This window comes from Eucyclogobius newberryi, unplaced genomic scaffold, assembly GCF_026437365.1.
Source record: "Eucyclogobius newberryi isolate DKJ021-1_F unplaced genomic scaffold, fEucNew1.0.hap1 SCAF_10, whole genome shotgun sequence".
Taxonomy (NCBI): domain Eukaryota; kingdom Metazoa; phylum Chordata; class Actinopteri; order Gobiiformes; family Gobiidae; genus Eucyclogobius; species Eucyclogobius newberryi.
Genome location: NW_027315724.1, coordinates 8,270,519 through 8,290,875, shown reverse-complemented (window position 1 = coordinate 8,290,875; position 20,357 = coordinate 8,270,519). Strand labels below are relative to the sequence as shown.

General features: G+C 41.8%; 1 protein-coding gene across 1 annotated transcript in view; it reads right to left on the bottom strand.

The window, feature by feature from the left end:
• The window catches only part of robo1 (roundabout, axon guidance receptor, homolog 1 (Drosophila)), a 429,020-nt gene that overhangs the window by 52,816 nt on the left and 355,847 nt on the right, over positions 1 to 20,357 (bottom strand). Inside the window, exons 7-10 of the mRNA XM_072460422.1 lie at positions 18,278 to 18,416; positions 16,965 to 17,092; positions 6,096 to 6,220; positions 5,007 to 5,178 (exon numbers count right to left, since the gene is read on the bottom strand). Of these exons, the coding sequence (XP_072316523.1) occupies positions 5,007 to 5,178; positions 6,096 to 6,220; positions 16,965 to 17,092; positions 18,278 to 18,416 (564 nt within the window). The remainder of the gene's footprint in view (positions 1 to 5,006; positions 5,179 to 6,095; positions 6,221 to 16,964; positions 17,093 to 18,277; positions 18,417 to 20,357) is intronic.

Genomic DNA, 20,357 nt, shown 5'->3' with positions numbered 1-20,357 from the left:
AAATGCATCATACGTCCACTATAAATCTCCTCATTTTGGCCTTACTGTTTTTTCTTCATTTCCTGTAACACAAACAATATAATTCCACTTATTTCAACAAAAAGAAACAGAAGCAGCAGAGTGGAGCTGCGCTGTCGGTCCGAGCATCTCTGGAGACTTCTAAATCACCCGTGCGGCCTCTCTCCTCATTTGTTTCTCCGCTCTGTAATTTATCCTGCTGCCTCCCTCGCCTCCGCTGTTATCGCTTTCCATCGCTCTGCTGATAGCCATTTCTGTCTACAACGAAGATTTACTCACAACCTCCGCTCATTTAGGACCAATCAAAGGGAGAGTTAACATTGTGCAGGAAACACACTGTGATTTATGTGAGAGTGCACATGTCCAGATCACATCCGTGGAGTAATATCTGTCTGCCTTTGCACAAAAGATGATACAGCGACTGAAACAGGGGCGGGGTGACCTGTAATTACCACAAATGCACCATGGAGAAGTGCAGGTTTTAATGTTAAGTTTGGTAATAATTGTTGTTGTTATAAAGTGGGGAAGAGGGCTCTTGTGTGAGGTTAAGAGTCTAACATGTGATAGAATGTGACCACATAGTGTGGAAAAGATCTAGTGGAAAATGTATGAAACAGCTCTATCTATCTATCTATCTATCTATCTATCTATCTATCTATCTATATATATATATATATATATATATATATATATATATATATATATATATATATATATATATATATATATATAGATAGATAAGATATTCCTTTATTGTCCCACATGGGGAAATTTCATTGGTGCAACGCAGGTAGATACAGAGGTAGATACAGAAGAACAGATCACTTATAGGAAGTCTCCTATAAATAAATAAAAAACTCCCATAGACAAATAAATAAATAAATACATAAATACCATTGCATGTGATCACGACAGTAATTGCACATGAATAAGTGTCATGACAGCACATAGATTGCACATGAATTTCACAGTAATTGCACATGAATTGCACATGAATTCCAACAGCAATTGCACATATGACAGAATTGCACATGGTTAGGTCAGTATTGCGAGTGTTCAGTACTAACAGTGTTTGTTATAAAGTCTGACAGCAGCAGGAAGGAAAGACCTGCGAAACCTTTCCTTCACACAGCGAGGGTGGATCAGTCTCTCACTGAAGCTGCTCTCACTGAAGCTGCTCTCCAGAGCGGACAGAGTGTCCTGCATGGGGTGACAATCATGGTCCAGCATAGATGTGAATCCAGCCAGGACCCTCCTGTCCCCCACCTCCTGCACCGAGTCCAGAGCACAGCCCAGGACGGAGCTGGACTTCTTGATGACTCTGTCCAGCCTCTTCCTCTCCCTCTCTGTGATGCTGCTGCTCCAGCAGGCCACACCGCACAGGAGGGCTGATGCCACCACAGAGTCGTAGAAGGTCTTCAGGAGTGGCCCTGTCACTCCAAAAGACCTGAGTCTCCTCAGGAGGTAGAGCCGACTCTGGCTCTTCCTGTACAGTGCGTCTGTAATGAGTCCAGTCAAGTTTGTGGTTCAGATGAACACCCAGGTACTTGTATGAGTCCACTCTCTCAATGTCCCGTCCCTGGATGTTCATTGGTGAGGGGGCAGTGGGGTGGCGTCTGTGGAAGTCCACCACCATCTCCTTAGTCTTCCCCGCGTTGATGAGGAGGTGGTTCCGCTGACACCAGTCCACAAAGTCCTGCGCCAGTCCTCTGTACTCCGCGTCATCGTCGTCCGTGATGAGTCCGATGATGGCAGAGTCATCAGAGAACTTCTGCAGGACACAGCTGTCCGTGTCATGTCTGAAGTCTGCAGTGTAAAGGGTGAAGAGAAAGGGCGCGAGGACAGTGCCCTGGGGCGCCCCCACACTGCAGGTCCGAGTGTCAGACACACAGTTCCGGGCTCTCACAAACTGGGGTCGGTCTGTGAGGTAGTCCAGGATCCACTCTGCCAGGTCATACTCCACACCAGCCGTCTCCAGCTTGTCCCTCAGGAGCAGCGGCTGGATGGTGTTGAAGGCGCTGGAAAGATCGAAGAACAGAATCCTCACTGAGCTGCCAGGCTTTTCCAGGTGAGAGAGAGAGCGGTGCAGCAGGGAGATGACGGCGTCCTCCACTCCGATGCCAGGCCGATATGCAAACTGCAGCGGGTCCATGGCTGAGCTCACGGTGGAGCGGAGGTGGTCCAGGACTAGCCGCTCCAGTGTCTTCATCAGGTGGGACGTGAGAGCCACTGGCCTGAAGCTGTTGAGGTCTTTGGGGCGCGGTGTCTTAGGCACAGGTACCAGACAGGAGGTCTTCCAGACCTGTGGTACTACCCTCAGCTTCAGGCTCATGTTGAAGACATGCTCCATAACTCCACACAGCTCATCTGCGCAGGACTTAAGGAGCCTGGGGCTGATGCCGTCAGGTCCTGCTGCCTTCCTCACTTTAATCCTCTTCAGCTCACTCCTCACCTGTGCTGCTGTGACAGTCAGTGGTTGGCAGGGGGACTGTGTGCTGGGGGGATGGGTGAGTCCAGGCGAAGTGGGGAGCTGATGGTCCGGGGCAGATAAGCGAAGAGGAACAGATGCAGGGCATTGTCCAGCTGTGGAAGAGGGAGCGTGCAGCTGTGCAGGGGGAGTGGCGGGTGACCGATCAAACCTCAAGAAGTGAGCATTTAAATCGTTCACCAACTGTAGATCCCCCTCTGTCTGGGCAGGGGGGATTTTGAAGCCCAAGATGGTTTTTAGGCTCCTCCACACTCCCTGAATGCTCTTCTGCTGCAGCTGCTCCTCCATCCTCCTCTTGTAGCCGGCCTCAGCCTGCCTGATCTTCCTCCTCAGCTCCTTCTGCACAGTCCTCAGCTCCTCCTTGTTCCCTGACCTGAAGGCTCTCTTCTTCTCCTTCAGCAGAGCCTTCAGTTCACTGTTAATCCATGGCTTGTTGTTTGGAAAACACCGCACTTTCCGGGAGGGAACAATGTTCTCAAAACAGAAGTTGATGTAGTCCGTGATGCACTCTGTGATGGTGTTGATGTCCCCCCCCATGTGGGTCATAAAGCTCAGTCCAGACAGTGGTGCTGAAGCAGTCCCTCAGAGCCTCCTCGCTCTCAGCAGACCACATCCTCACCTCACGGGACACCACAGGCTGCCTGCGCACAATGGGTTCATACACAGGCCTCAGATGTACAAGGTTGTGGTCCGAGCTGCCCAGGGGAGGGAGGGGGAAGAGGAATAAGCCTCCTTGGTGTTGGCAAAAAACAAGTCCAATGTTCTATTGTTCCTGGTGGGGCAGGTAACATACTGGGTGTATGTTGGTAGAACAGAAGAGGGAGAAGCGTGGTTAAAGTCACCAGAGACGAGGAAGAGAGCCTGTGGGTGCTGTGTTTGCAGCCTACAAGTGCAGGAGAGCAGTGCTTCACAAGCATTTTCAGCATTGGCAGACGGGGCCACATAGACTGCGATCAAAATCACATGTGAGAACTCCCGGGGAAGATAATATGGCCTCATGCCAATAGCCAATAGTTCAATATCCCTGTTACATAGCTGCTCCTTCACTGTGCAGTGTTCGGGTTTGGACCAGCTCGTGTTCACATACACCGCCAGACCTCCACCTCTTTTCTTCCCGCATTCTCTCGTTCTGTCCGCCCGCAGCAGATGAAAATTGTCCAAACCTACAATAGAGTCTGGCATTTCTGCTGTTAACCAGGTCTCTGTGAAAATCAAGACGCTGCTGTCCCTATAAATCCTCTGGGACCGCATGAGGCTCGCTATTTCCGTCATTTTATTTTGAAGGGACCTCATGTTACTCATGACTACGGCGGGAACCGACTTCCTGTTTCCTCCTCTCTTCTCTCGGAGTTTACGTCCAGCCCGTCTGCCTCGTTGCGTTTTCCTTAGGATGTCCGCCGGGATAACGTGACGATCTCCGGGTAAGACGACTGTTCTCCGCAGTTTCATTAGTTCCTCCTTTGTGTAAACCCGCCCCCCGGCCGGGCACATCGCAACGACACGACGAAAACACTCAATCCAGCCGAATAAAGTCAAAACAAGTTAATTTAAAGTGATTCCAGTGCGTGTCCCGATCGTTCGTGAAGTTCCTCTTTCATATAAACGTGTATATAAACGTGTACCGACGACACGCCGTACTTTAGCGGCGGCCGGAGGGCGCGGGGGGGGGGGGGGGGGGGGGCTGGAGGGCTCGCTCGGAGCTAGCTCACATCACAACAACACGACGAAAAACGCTCAAATCCAGCCGAAAAAAGTCAAAAACAGTTGAATTAAAAACGATTCCAGCGCGTGTCCCTATCGTACAGTAAAATAGAAAAAATATACTAACTATATTTACAAAATATAGGAGATAAAGCACAATAAGTGTGAGAAAAAAGAGAGAGCGTTTACACCGGGCTGCTAGCTGTACCAGCGCCTTATGACGTAACCATATATATATATATATATATATATATATATATATATAATATAATATAAAAGAACAACATCTGACTAGGATATAAAAGGCAATTTACAATAAATTGTGGTCACCAATTGTAACAGTATAAAAAGATAATACATTTAGAAATAAATGATACAGAAATAGTCTATAAGAAAATACAGTGAATCAAACTCATCTGAACATTTAATGCTTGTAATCTAATACCCTCAAGTACCCTAAGTTAATTTGAAAATAAACGTTATAATGTTAGGATTGACTTTCAAGGGTCAAGGGCAACAGAAGTTTTCCAGTACAGACAACATTTTTAAATGGTCTATTTTTTAAACAAACAGGGATGGTCACCTTCCTGACTTTATTTGCATTTTGCAAACTGACAACTTGTTTAAGTGAAGCATGTTGAAGACAAAATGCAGCACAGTAAATATTAGCAACATCAAAATAATATTCTACAAAATTCCAGCAATGCAGCGACTTTTGGTCAAAAGCCACATGATTTGTGAAGCCAGCTAAGTCTAGAAGGATTTCCTGGAAGAAGATGTGTTGCGTGAAGTGGCCTACCATCAGTGACCTCCAGGAGGGCCTTGGTGATGACGCTGCCCGCAATGTTGAGGGCCTGGCAGCTGTAGTAGCCCACGTCGGAGCGCTCGGCGTCGGTAATGGTCAGGTCTCCGCTCTGGGACACGGAGAAGCGGCTGGAGGGTTGAGGAGGCTGGTACGAGAACAGCAGGTTCTGGGAGACAGCAGGACACGTTAGAATGGACCACCAACAGTGACTGGTTGTTTTCTTCCATTAAATTAGAGGTTGATTTCTTACCAGGAAATCTTCTATATCAAAGCTCAAGAGTTTATTTTAGTTTTGTTTTTTTAACTTATAATAATAGACATTGACATTTATGAATAGAACCCTAGCTGTGTCCGGATGCCCCCCCAGAGCCCCCAATATACTACCATAACATAACCCTGCCATGTATTTATGGACTAATATCAATCATACAAGTTTTAATCAGAATATCACGTTACGAATATCAAAACAGACGTGATTATTCCAGTAAGAGGCTAATGCTGACAATGAGATTGACTGTACCCAAATTAGTTTCATGAAAAGTCAAATCAGTTTTGCTCCCGTACAGATATATTGTAAAAGCGGTTCTTAATAAAGACCACTGTGACCTGTATGTATCTAAGTATAGAACGTTTATTCTTTGTTGAGCAGGAAGTGTGTTATACAGTGGTATATTCATAATAATGAGTCAACAGTGCATTGTTAAAACAGCTTTCATTCAGTCGTGTTCTTCCGACTGCCGCAGTGCATTGTGGTCTATACTTATCGACATTGTGAGTACCTTTTCACCTGCTGGACATTCGGACAACATTAAAAAAAGCGTGATCCCTAAAGAGCGCCCTGTGTAGAGATCAGTGTGGACGTTCGGACCCTGTCTCTATTAGGAATGTGATTGGTTGAAAATAAAGTAAAAATTTTGATTCTTATTTATTTGTTGAAGAATTCATCATATTTTTCAACCTCATGACTTTGGTTGTATAAAGTTTACCAAAGTTCCCAGCCAGGAACTCGCTGTGACTGTGCTGAATACACGCTGTTTATTGTCCCCTGACCTGTGAACCCTCTGGTGACGGGGCGTGCTTTACCTGGCTGCCCTCTCTCTGCCAGAAGATAGCAGGCTGGGGGTTCCCTGTGGCCTCGCACTGGAAGGTGACAGTCCGGCCCATGCCCACCACCTGGTTCCTGGGTCGCACCACGAACGCCGGAGGCACTGAGGGAGAACCGGACACAAGTTAGACGCACAACACAAGTTAGACGCACAACTATAACACACAAACGTCAACGCTGAAATGTGAGACTTTTGTGTACTTTGATCCAAACAAGTTTATTGTATTTCTTTTAAAATAGGGATGGTCTGATTTGGATTTTTTTGAGCTGATATCAATATCCGACCTTTGGCTTGCTGCTGTGGCCAGTTACCGATATTTGCCGATACCGATATAACGATTTTTTAAATACAATGGCAAAGCCCACAAATCGATCTAAAGTTGAAGTTAAGATCACAAATGACCTTTTCACTCAAGTAAAAATAATAACATAATGCATTTATCTGGGAAATACAATATCTTTCAGAAGACAGCTGGAAAAGCATCAGCTCCAAACATTGACTGATTATCATTATTTTCAAAATTGTCTGATACCGATATTGGTACAACACGGTTGATGTTGGTCGATACCAATATATTGCCCATCCCTACTTTAAAATATATATATATTTTTTAACCAGATGAATGAGCGATTACGCCGCCTAGTTCCACTTTGATTATCTAGACTCATTAACTAAATCTATAGTCTAGTTCAAAGCATCCAACAAAGATTCATATTTTTAATCCGAGTCATGTGCCTGACAGACAGGGGCAGATGTATGAGTCTGTTCCATGGATGTTTTGCATGTTGTGAATCAAATTGCGATTGTGGTTTTCAAAGCAGGCCGGTCGGAGATGTGACCCAGCTCCCTCGTTTGCATGGATCTGGGCACAGGACATTTACATGGCAAAGGGAAATCAACTGGAGACGCCATGAGAAAACTATTGTGTATAGGACGTAACTCGTGTAGTGTTACTGACATGTTTGTTATTCAGGACCATACGCATTTTATCTGCACTCACAAAGATGCCATTTGAGCTGACATGAAGACTTGGAGCTGTGCCCAAGACCAGACCAGCCTCCATAGCACCATAGAAGACATGCTAATCCAAAAGTTTACATGCAAAACATTAATGGGTTTGTTCCCTGGCTTGGCTAATATGTTTCCATGTTGGTCCGCTGAAGAAAAACTGTTCGTATTCTACAGATTTTAGATATAATAACAGTAATATCGATATTGACAGATACGTTTTAATATTCATTGGGTCTAAACAGGATTCATAAGAGATGCAGAATGTGTGTATGTCTTTATGTGTTAAAGGTGCACTATGTCACTTTTCTGGTATTTCTGGCACTTTTCACTGTATTTGAATATTTTTTAACAATTAATTTTAATTCAATTAATTCAAAGTAGAACAATCCATGCATCACAATAATATATCAGGTGGGAAAAGCAGGTGGTGAACCCTCCAGAAATGTTGCATAGTGCTTCTTTAAATTTGAACTAACATTTTTATTTCATAATTAGTGGTGGGCGTATCTTGATATAATAATATTTAGATGATATTTTCACAATGCTTCTGGAATGTGCTGAATGTGACTGTAAATGTTGGATATCACAGAAAATGTGAATGGGCTGTAACATTAAAGTGCCCCCTACAGGTCGGACGACTCATCAAACTAAAATGTAGTTAAGTTAAAATGTTTTCACAGAATAGCACATATTTTAGTTTAACCCTATTTCACAATAGGAAATTACCCAGCAAACACTGGGCCAAAACTCATTTAACGTTTTAATTTGACAAATAAAATAAATAAGAGCACCTTTATTTTGTTGACTTTATGTTTGGAGAGTCAAAACACGTGTTTGTTCTTTTTATGTGTAAATTATGCATAAAATTTGACTTGAATGAGTATCCCTGGTAAGATGTCACTTCCTATCATTTTCCACAGAGTTTTCAACGTTTTCTCCACAAATACCTGCTTGATTGGTGTAAAACTATAATGTATGTGCAACATAAATAGACCAAATAAAGTCAAAATTTGTGAATCGCAAAAACCTGTCAAAGGCACTTTAAACTCAAAAGTGCAGTACATCACTTTATATCCATATTTCGGGGATTACCGGAGACGTTACTGTTATTTTTAATAGTTGTAATCACGGACAATGCATAAGATATTGAATGCATACCTCCAACACAACGATTACCATATTGTCAAATTTTCAATATAACTCCCACCTTTACTCTAATGCTCTTTTATAGAAGCAGAAGAAGAAGTAATTTCAAATTTGAATGCAAATGTCTTGTTGCATTGACATGTTTTGTTCAGTTTACCTTCGACACCTCTGAACCGTTTTCTATAAATGTGAAACCCCTTTCTCACATCTTCCCCACATTCTAATCCTGCCCACCGCAACGACCAATCACATCCACAATACACAACAGCAACCTCCTCCTGTCTGTGGCGGTGCAGACATCATCCATCGGCCCCTAGCTTGTGCAAAGCGGCCCCTGCCTTCGTATGTGGACCCTGAATATCACAATGAGATGAGGCTGCGTTACCTTGGAGCACCCCTCGGCATATTTTGTTACCGTTTATGCCTGTTGCCGTGACAACAGACATATGATTGGTGGATGGTGATGGGGGGAGAAGGATGTCCCTGTCAGTGCGCTGAACAGGTGACATGTTGAACTTACCAGACACGACTGAAAAAAGGGGACAGAAACACAACAAGACAACAAAGCCAAGATGAGTAATAAATCATAAACAACATGGAGATAAGGAATAAATAAACATATGAAGAATGCAGATGTTGGATGTTGTGGTTGGCTGGTAGAAGGGTGGTGGCATGTGAGGCAGGCGTACACAAAAGGTTTATCAAGGGTTTTGTAGCATTGGGCAACGTGACAAAGGAAACAATGCTAGCACAGAACGCTATCAATCTTGAGCAGGAAGTTGTTGAGGAGTAGCTAGCTGGATGATTAAATACTCAAATGTTGTTTTCAATATTAATTTTAAAGAGAACACATGCATTATTGTGGCTTTAATTGGCTTATAAATGTCTGATGTTTAAATGTCTATATTTGAAAAAACACACTTTGCAAACTACACCTCCAATGAGGCTTTGGAGTCTGTCTCTGATGTCAGCTGGGGATGGGGAATGAACAATGAAAAAAAAAAAAAAGCCCCTAGGCAACGTGACTGCTATGCTAACAGAGCCTTGCGTTCGTTGCGAAACAATCTGATGGCAGAATGAGTCCAGTGATGCTTTATGAAGGTAAAAACTGTGCAGGAGATGTCCATATTTTTCCCTGTGAAGGGAAAATCTGGGCAAATTCAAATGGAGTGATTTCTGAGGCTCATTGTAGCAAGACATTGCAGTATTAAACAAGTGACAAGTGTGAATGAAGCTCAGTACAACTAAAGGATTTTTTGTTGAGGGGAATATGACGCAGTTAAAAGTTCAAAAAGTGAATTTTGCATAATATGTGTGAGGTTATTAAAAAGGGAAATGAAATACATATTTTAGGTGGATTTATTTTTCCTTTTAAAAACTCGTCAGTTTATTTATTTTTTGCAATTTCTCTCACTTTCTATTTGCGAGATTAATACATTACATGTCTGCATGTTCTCCCCATGTTACCGTGGGTTCTCTCCGGGTTCTCCGGCTTCCTCCCACCGTCCTAAGACATGCATGTGAGGTTAAATTGGTGACTCTTAATTGGCCCTAGTGAATGAATGTGAGAGTGAATGGTTGTCTGTAATGTCTATGTCTATGTGTTGGCCCTGCGACGAGTTGGCCATTGTCCAGGGTGTATCCGCCTAAGGGTGTACCCCGCCTAAGGCCCGAAGTCACTGGGATAGGCTCCAGTCACCCGGGACCCCGAAAGGGAACAAGCGGCAGAAAATGGATGGATGGATGGATGTCTGATGCCCTCTGCTGGCAACAGAGAGGAGCGAAGCCGAAGTAAATTTAAAAGATGCAGAATGTAGGGGGGTTTCAGTTGTAGGATGTTTTAACTGAGAGCAAAGACCCTCAGAGGCAACTGTTGTTGTGATTTTGGGCCTTACAAAAATAAATTGATTTGATTTGATTTGACCACACAAAACTACACAAGCATGCATGAATGACATGTAGTCCAATTATGTTTTAATGGTGGTTCAATTTTATGAAGAAACATAGCCTACCGACATACCATGGTAACCTTATAAAAGCCAATTTAGCCTGACATCTCCTCCAAATGTCAGCCCTCCCCATGACAACAGCACTTATTTATATGTGTGTGTGAATCAATTACAATTTTGAGTAAAGTAAACGGGACACATCTCAAAAGCAATTACGTTTTAGAGCTTTTAACCACTGAATAATGTTGTAACCTCATCAAAACATACCTGGAGTTGAATTTTTGCTTCATTCGTTCTTGTAACAATAATCATGTTTTTGACATTGCCTTTGTCTGAATTTTCCTGCTTTTAAGTCCAAATTGGGATCACTACCAACACATGGATGTATTAGCATGACACCCTTGTTGCTAACTGGCAGCTAAAAGACTTTTTTTCATGGTCTATGCATTTTCCAAAACATTTAGTTTAAAAAAAAGGTATTTTGTTTCCAAAATATGAAATACAAAGGTCAAAGTGACCAAAAGTATGTTTAAATGCCAAGACAAGCCAAAACAAAACATGATATGCCCATATGTTACCATGTCTAGTAGCTACGGACAAATGCTAAGACATGCTAACAGTTTTTTCTTAGATCCCATTACCGCCAAATTTCTTTTCACCAAGTAAAGAATTCCTATTTTATAATTCCATAACATACACTATAGTAACGTAACATAATAAATCTTGTGCTGTACAAACGTCAGCAGTCCTCGCTTTAGCATTAGCCTGTTGACAAGCCTTCCTTTCATGCACGGCTCCTGGCTCTGGTCCTAATGCCGTTACATGGAACATTAGAAACGCTGCCTGAGGGACGGCTGTTCCCGACTGCACATAAATCAAAATACAGTCTTTACATGCTGCTGGAAAATATATTCATGTCTGGTAACGTCTTTTATCATATTTATTGATGTCATTTGTTATAACTGTTGAGTAGAGTCCGTGTGCATAAATTAGTGCACTCCTCCATCGCCTCCCTCTCCTATCCTCTCCTTTTTCTCCCTGTCTCTTTCTCTCGTCTGGTTTTACCCGCTCTAACCCCAGACTAAACTCTCGTCCACAAAACATCTGCTCAAACATGTCCTCTCATCCTCTAACAGCGTCTTTTTGGTCTTTTGTGTCCACTGTACAATTACCCAGCCCATCCTACCTCTTCTCCTCGTCCTCTGCCGCCCGCCCGCCCGCCCGCAGCCCTAAGTAGCAGCGTGTCATTTCCTGCGTGGGACAGTGGACAGCTCGTCTTTAATTAGCCACGCTGCAGAGTGACCACGGCGTACTGGACGTCCCAAACCGGAATGGGACCAAGACTCTTCAGGGTAAATGAGAATGCTTTTGTGGAATTTGGGTTTGTGCGGCTGTACTTTTACGGACATGTTTCATTTTCGCTTGAAATTGATTTTTTTTTTATGTAAACCATAGATGAGAGCTTATGGTTTTGAACTGCTTTTTATGATTTTCTGTGCGTCCCGGTGCTTTCCCACTACACCAAAACTGCAATATTCTATTATTGTCTTGGCTTTTAAACAATACTTTTAATGTAGCGGTAGTAGTAATAGCAGCAGGAGTACTAGCAGTAATAGTGACAGTAGTAGTGGTAACAGCAGTAGTAGTAGCAACAGTATTAGTAGTAGTAGTAGTAGTAGTAGTAGTAGTAGTAGTAGTAGCAGTAACAGTAGTAGATGTAACAGTAGTAGTAGTAGTAGTAGTAGTAGCAGTAGTAGTAGTAGTAAAAGCAGTAACAATAGAAGCAGTAACAGTGGTAGTAGTAACAGTAGTAGTAACAGTAGTAGTAGTAGTAGTAGTAGTAGTAGTAGTAGTAGTAGTAGTAGTAGTAGCAAAAACAGTTGTAGTAGTAACAGTAGTAGATGTAACAGTAGTAGTAACAGTAGTAGTAGAAGCAGTAACAATATAAGCAGTAACAGTAGTAGTAGTAGTAGTAGTAGTAGTAGTAGTAGTAGTAGTAGTAGTAGTAGTAGTAGTAGTAGTAGTGTCGGTGTAATCCCTCATTCGTCCAGGCGTGTCCCATAGTAGAAAAAGCTTCAGTTGTAGTCATCTGGACTCAGTTAGAAAAAATAGACGTTTCGACTCTCATCCAAGAGTCATTGTCAATAAAAGAATTTAGATCGAGAACTCCGATATTAATACTGTTCTGTGGTAAGACCCGCCCATTGGGAGGAGCCTTCCTGAAGTAAAAAGAGTTGTTTGTTTCAACAGAAACTCCCCCCTTGTATCTACCGAGCTAGCCTATTCAGAATTTTAATGGGCTATTAGAATCCTCTTTGTCTTTGTGAGACCCTGGCTCAACCACCCTGACTACCTGATTAGCATCTAAATGTCCTGGTCCTGGTCCTCTACCTTTCCAGGGGTTCAGTATACCATTATAGATACCAGGAAGATTGAATCTTAGCCCTCCATTTCTGTTTAAAGGTCTTTCTTTTTTAACAAAAATAGCTTCCTTAACTCCTCTTTCAAACCATCTTTTCTCCCTGCTTAAAACCTTCACCTCACCGTCTTCAAACGAGTGATTAGAGGCTTCAAGATGGAGATGCACGGCACTCTGTGGTCCTGAACTAGTATTTCTTCTGTGCTGATAGAGCCTCTTGTGTAGAGGCTGTTTCGTCTCACCTATGTAACGTTCTTTACAGCTTTCTTCACTGCATTGGATCGAATAAACTACATTGCTCTGTTTTTGAGTCGGCAACTTGTCCTTAGGGTGAACCAGTTTTTGTCTTAAAGTGTTTCCTGGTTTAAAATAAACAGGGACTTCGTGTTGTCTAAAAATTCTCTGCAGTTTTTCCGACAGGCCAGACACATAAGGGATAGAAACACCCTTCCTTCTCTGTTCAGTTTCCCTGCTTCTTGGTTCTCTTCACTCTGTTGAGAGCCCAAGCGGGGTAACCACAGGCTGAGAGGGCATTTCGGACATGTTTTTCCTCTTTCTTCTTGCCCTCTGAGCTGGTGGGCACACCTTGAGCTCTGTGTTGTAAGGTTCTGATCACTCCCAGCTTGTGCTGTAGTGGGTGGTTGGAACCAAAGAGCAGATACTGGTCCGTGTGTGTAGGTTTTCCTATAAACAGAGTGGACAATCTTCCTGGTATCTATAATGGTATACTGAACCCCTGGAAAGGTAGAGGACCAGGACCAGGACATTTAGATGCTAATCAGGTACTCAGGGTGGTTGAGCCAGGGTCTCACAAAGACAAAGAGGATTCTAATAGTCCATTAAAAATTCTGAATAGGCTAGCTCGGTAGATACAAGGGGGGAGTTTCTGTTGAAACAAACAACTCCTTCTACTTCAGGAAGGCTCCGCCCAATGGGCGGGTCTTACCACAGAACAGTATTAATATCGGAGTTCTCGATCTAAATTCTTTTATTGACAATGACTCTTGGATGAGAGTCGAAACGTCTATTTTTTCTAACTGAGTCCAGATGACTACAACTGAAGCTTTTTCTACTATAGTAGTAGTAGTAGTAGTATTTCCTTTACAGTGCCTCATTGTGGTGCTCATACTCTGATACTCTGTGCTCTAAACTGAACCTAGCTTATGCTTGTGTTCTTTTGCCCTCTGTCCTTTGAAGCCACAACATAATGGCTCCATGTCTGTGTGCATCAGCCCCCGAGAAGGTTACACCCGGAGCGGAGGAGGTGGTCCGGGGTCAGGACATTTGTATGTGAGCAGGACCTGAGCAGCTCTTAGCATTTCAAACACAGCTCTTCTGATGACTCGCTAAACAGTATTGAACCAGGACATCAATGTGTCTCTCTTTCATTACAGGTTCTTTCATCAGCCACAGAAGAAAAAAAAAAACACTGTCCAAGGCAAGTATTGACAAGGTTATTGGCAGGTCCGGCTGAACAGGGATCCAGAGTTTAGGTGGAATCTAATTACAAGACATGAAAGCTAGTGCAAAAGTGTGCAAAATGTGAAGACTGACAATACCCTAAGACCAAGACTTGGACAATATGTTAAAAATATACATCACATTTCCATTTACAGTTAATTATGTTTAGTATTATAAACGGAAAAGATAATTAAGCTCTGTGCGCTTTGGAGATCCATTTGGACACAATGGGAAAATCCTGCACAATGTTTTGTTCCTGATTTTTTTATTTCTAACATTTTAATAAACAGAGTAACAAACGGTTGGACATAAACAGGCTGTGGCGATGACAGTTTGAGATTTCATTCATTTTAACTTATGTAGCCTAAATAAAAGGCTTCACATTAACCACACTCCAGATCAGACGCTCCAGACGCTCTCCTGCGTTAGCTCAGATGATGCGCGCACTTTCTCTGGATCCTGACTTAGAAAGGCGGAAACGCGATCTCAATCATAGTAAGAACAAGTAAGAAAGTATGTAAGTATGTAAGAAGTAAGAAAGTCAGAAACCATACAATAATACATACAAATACATCGAAACTGAAGCCTTTTGTCCTTCCTCTAACCTGTGGCCCGTTCCCTGAGCCTGTGGCAGAGGGGGTTGGTGCCCTGTCTTCTCCCATCTACAGCTAAAATGACTGCAGGAGTGACGTTAATATGGCAGGCCTGACTGCAGAGAGGCCCCCAGCCCCTTTCACACATATAATATATATATAATCAACCACACCCACCTGCACTACGGTGACATCCCTCCCCCACAGCACCCACCTATCACTACCAGGAACAAACTGACTCAAACTGAAGTGCAGAGAATTTGGCCACTATTATGTTTCATTTGGGCAAAAGTACAAGCAGGGGTAGGTAATAATAATAATAAATAAATAAAGTACAATTTACCCTTTTTAAGAGGAAAATTGCCCGAAAGACAGAAATACGAAGTAACAAACTAAGACTCAGATGTATTGCAGTACATGTTTATACAGATCTAAGCTGTTTTGTTGTTTGTGGAGGAAAGTCTAGTGCTTCAGCTTTCGAAGCCTTTGTGATTTGCTGATTGCAACATTCAAATTGCATTTCTAGCCCCATATGCAATTTTGCAATCTGTATAGGTTTGATTATATTGTTATATGTTATGTTTGATATTTTCTGATATCATAATACGTAGCTTCTTTCACAACATATGGCTCTGCATAAAAATTCTGTACAATATAATCCTTTTCCTCATCTTTTTCCATCATCTACTTCATCATCTTCTAGAACAAAGGTCGTCCACAATGGATGAACTCTTTATATTTTAAAGTGTGGAATTTTAATTTAATAAAAAGCGATGACAGAGGATAAATAGACCTTTGGGCAACTCTGTTTTTACATTGGAATGTTGATGTTGATGTCCTTGAAATACACTTAAGTAAATAAATAAAAATACAATGCTGTATGAAATCAGCTTTACCTGCCTTATTTTTACATCTATAACAGCATCTCTCACTATTCAGTTTATTTCCTTTTTAAATACAGTGTAAATTATCAATAACGGGAGGCTATATGTCAATTTTGTTTTAATGGATCGATTCAATAGAAATGGTTGATCTAGAAGCTACATGGTCCGTCTGTTCCAGCTGCAGTTTCTTTGAGCTTTTGGGGGTTGATTCCAAACTCTCTCCCCCCCAACAGTCCATCATTCCCCCCTGTGTCTTCTGTAACCAGCTGCATTGTACTCCAACCCCTTTAGTAAGACATCTACAGGGCTATGGTTGGAAGCGAGCAGGGCTGGGTGTCCTCAAGCATGGATGAGGATGAGATGAAACGAGATGAGACGATCCACTTGTCCAGAGCAAGGGATATTGATTTGACCTAAAGGTTTTGAGTTTTTTAAATAAAAAAATCAATCCGCTAATCGAGAGAGAAGAGTTGAATGTGACAAGCCAATATTTTTAATCATTTTGGAAGGCGCAACACATGAGAGTGTTCAATGGTTCAACGGATCATCGGCTGTAATGGATATTGAATGGAGGCTTAAGTCAGGGATGAGCTAGACTTTCTTTTCCGCTGTGTCTGATGTATCATTCAGTAAAACAGGGTCAACCTGCCAGGAGCAGCAGGCAACATCAGATAACTCACCCAGACACAGGGAGGACATGCAAAATCCAGCAAGAGGATTGGATAAGAAAGAACATAGACAAGACAAAAACAAGATGGAAGGAAGTAAACTAGAATTTTGCACCAAACGCTGACTTGATCTTGTGATAAACCGCTATTTTCCACTGATGCTAACTTATATGGTTGAACCAATAGCAAAACAACGCTAGCACATGTTAGCATGATAAAAAATATATATATTTCCAGTACATAATACATTTAACATTATCCAAACCAAATGCATAGCATAAAGAGGTGTTAAAATGCAGTGTTAAAGAGCAGAGAAGTAAATTGAATATTTGTTACGTTTGTGTGAGCACTAGCAGATCCCTGGTCAGGCTCTGATTATCGAGATGTATTCAGCCATTAAAAGAACCGTTCAGCACTCTGAAGTGAACCGGTCTGAGGGGCCAGTGCAAACGTGGCTATAGTATAGACAAAACTAAACCAATCTTGATCTAGACCCAACTGATCCAGTAATTCCTATAGATATTTTATGATGCCACAGTAAGACTTTGTTGTCTAAACTTTCTAAAACCCTGCATAGTTTCCTTTGTCACTGGCCAAATGTAACAGGTGTATTTTATGTAAAATGTAACAACAGACATCTATGGAGAGCTTGAGGATCCGTCGCATAGTATGCTGTTCATGTGTAAGGAAAGAGGTAGAAAGGTTGTGGTGTTACCGTGGACGGTGAGGGACGCGGACGCCTCTGCCTTGCCCACCATGTTCTCAGCCAGGCAGGTGTAGGAGCCCACGTCTGCAGGGCTCAGTCTGCGCAGCTTCAATGTGTGGTCCTCACGGATCTCAAACCTGGAACCAAAAATTCATGTGAGCGACTTCAAAAAGGATAATGTCCTCTGTGCGTTTGACCTATAGGACAACCAGTGCCTCCTCATGGGCCATGACAGGAGCCTAAGCAGTACTGAGGTGGGAGTCAAATCACCTCAAGCCTTGGTCTGGACTAGCAACCTGGTGGAGGATTAGCCTACTGCGTATTTTGCGTTGATTTGTAAACTAGTACCAAATAATTATATATATATATTATGTTAATGTAAATATACACATTGTATTAGAAACTATGGATTGCAGTACTTTAATGACATTAAAGGTTATAGTGTTATAAGTTATAGTGGACATGAATTGTGCCAGGACAGAAGAGCGCAAAACATTGTTCATTGTTTTATGTTGCACTGAATCACCAAGACAAGTTCCTATGTTCCTAATGAAACCCTTTCCGATTCTGATTCTGGACTGTACATCTGTTAAATTGACTTACACATTTTTATGTTTACTGAAATTTCCCCATTGTGTGGACACATAAAGGCATATCTTATCTTATGTATATGAGTTTGCAGTTACAGAACATTTACAGAAACAGCTGGCATTGGCATCAGTATTGTTAACCCAAGCGTTGGTGTTGATTGGTTTAAAAAAAAAAAAAAAATTGCATTCACACTTTAATCAAATGCTAGATTAATTTATAGTTGGTTTCTTACTTTTGGAAACTTTACCACTTAGTAGTTTTATTCAGGGCAAAGTATTGCAGTTCCTTATAAAACAATGTGTAATATTGGACTATATTACAAGTCTTTGTTTTATTGAAGTATTGCAATACTTGTTAAGATTCAATCTCAATATCATGTATCACAATACATTTAAATCATAAATATAATAACATAATATGATATATACATATAGTATCGTGAGCCTTTTTGGATTAAGACATGGAAAACAAGCACCAAAAGTATTAGAATTACAACAGTCACATTATAAAAGGCATATGTTTCTAGATTGTACAGTTTTATTCAATTGTCAGAACGATTATTATTTTTAATTGGTAACATGTTGTAACAGCTACACGTAATAGCCTTAAAAAAGGGATAAATGGTTAATTCTGTTTTCGACGATAAAAAGTAGAACGGAAACATTTACCCACACACCAACTGACCGACTAGTTTACAGTAAAAACAGATGAGAAGAGCAGCAGTTCCGTACCTTCCCTTGGGCAGCTCTCCGTCGTCCTTCCTCCAGCGCACTGTGGGAACTGGGTCTCCTCTGGCCTCGCACCTGAACTCCACACTCTGATCCACCAGCACCACCTGACTGCCCGGCCGCTTCACGAAACTGGGCCGCTCTGTGGAGGAAAACAAGCGCACCTCGTTCACTAACACCTGAACTCCAGCAGCACCACCTGACTGCGGTCGCTCTGTGAAGAAAACAAGCTCACGTCATTCACTAACACCGGAACTCCAGCAGCACCACCTGACTGCGGTCGCTCTGTGGAGGAAAACAAGCGCATATCGTTCACTAACATCAGAACTCCAGCAGCACCACCTGACTGCGGTCGCTCTGTGGAGAAAACAAGCTCACGTCATTCACTAACACCTGAACTCCAGCAGCACCACCTGACTGCGGTCGCTCTGTGGAGAAAACAAGCGCACATTGTTCACTAACACCTGAACTCCAGCAGCACCACCTGACTGCGGTCGCTCTGTGGAGAAAACAAGCTCACGTCATTCACTAACACCTGAACTCCAGCAGCACCACCCGACTGTGGAAAACAAGCGCATCAATATAAAACATTACTAGTACTAGAGAGGGAAAAGTTGGTACTGATATAACTGTAGGATACTGTACTATAAATGTAGGATTTGTTGAGCTTGGTGAAACACAACAAAAATGTCTTTATCAAACTCTTGTGGCCATTTTTGGGACACACTTATGCACAATTTGGACTAAACTGCTACGCCAGTGATCTACACAAAACATTTGTACCTTTGTGATAATGTTTTCTCATGAGGCGCTGGTGTTACTTGCATGTGGTGGGGCTGTTGTCGGTCGCAAAAACAGCCCTGGATTTTTATAGTTTATGGTATTTAGAGACTAGACTACCGCTAAATCTCCCATTGAAAATGCATTGGTAATGCTAATGTATGGAACGTTACCAGTCTTTAGAATGCAGACATTCTGTTTACAAACACTGGAAAAGTCTATAGAAAATAAAATATATATAGAATATAGATTCTATAACAGCTTCCACTTGCTCTTTACAAGATATAATATATTACAAAAGTAAAATAATCTGCTGGTGAATATGTTTCTAACTTGTCCAAAATGTATTTAAATCAGACCAATAAGTTTAAATCAGACCATAATTGTCCTTTTTTAATTTGTATTTTTTTATGAGGAGGAAGATAGGCTTATTTCAACCCTGTTCTGATTTAGTTTGTAGGATCTGCGGCTTATATTCTTTTCATAATTCTTGCTTTGGTGCTGATGGTCTGGAATCAGTGAGTGGAAGTTGGAAGAATCCCAGTGGAAAACAGCTTTTTCGGGGGAAGTTTGGTTTGACTTCCTTTCCTTTGCTTCCTGTGGTTTCCTGAGAAATGGCCATATTATCAATGATGTTTTCTGTATCAAGACAGGGAAGAAGAGGAAACTGTTTTCCATTCACATTTCTTCCTTTTTTCTGTGAATAATGAATGAAATGATGAGCAATTGCAAAATATTTCTATTTTGTCAGCAATTCAAAGCCAAAGTTTATTATCCATTTTAGACTCGTCTGAATGAAAACACTCAGGAACGTTCAGACAAATGCCCTCACTATTGTTTATCTGCCAGTCTCATTATGGGTCTAACCTATCGTTCTCTACCAGCCTCCTCCTCACAGATGTTAAGAACCTGATTAACATTTTACTGGTTTAATTATCATGAACAAGTCACAATGAACAAATTATCTTCAGCCTAAATTCTAAAAAATACAGTCTAAAGAATAAAGTCTAAAGAATAAAGTCTAAAGAATAAAGTCTAAAGTCTAATACAACTACAGTAGGTGGCGGTAATGTAACACCAACTGCCATGAAACACCAAAAAAAGAAGAAGAAGATGAACAAGTCGTTGTGAACAAGTCATCATGAAAAAGTTACCATAAGTATTGATATCTGTTCAAATGAGAATTTTGTTTTAATACTAGTTATAGTCTTCATAAGTATCAAGGTATCAATTTTTTCACAACTCTAGTGGAAACAGATGAAAATGACTGCTCGTAAAGTAAAATGTGCAACACTAGCTTGTC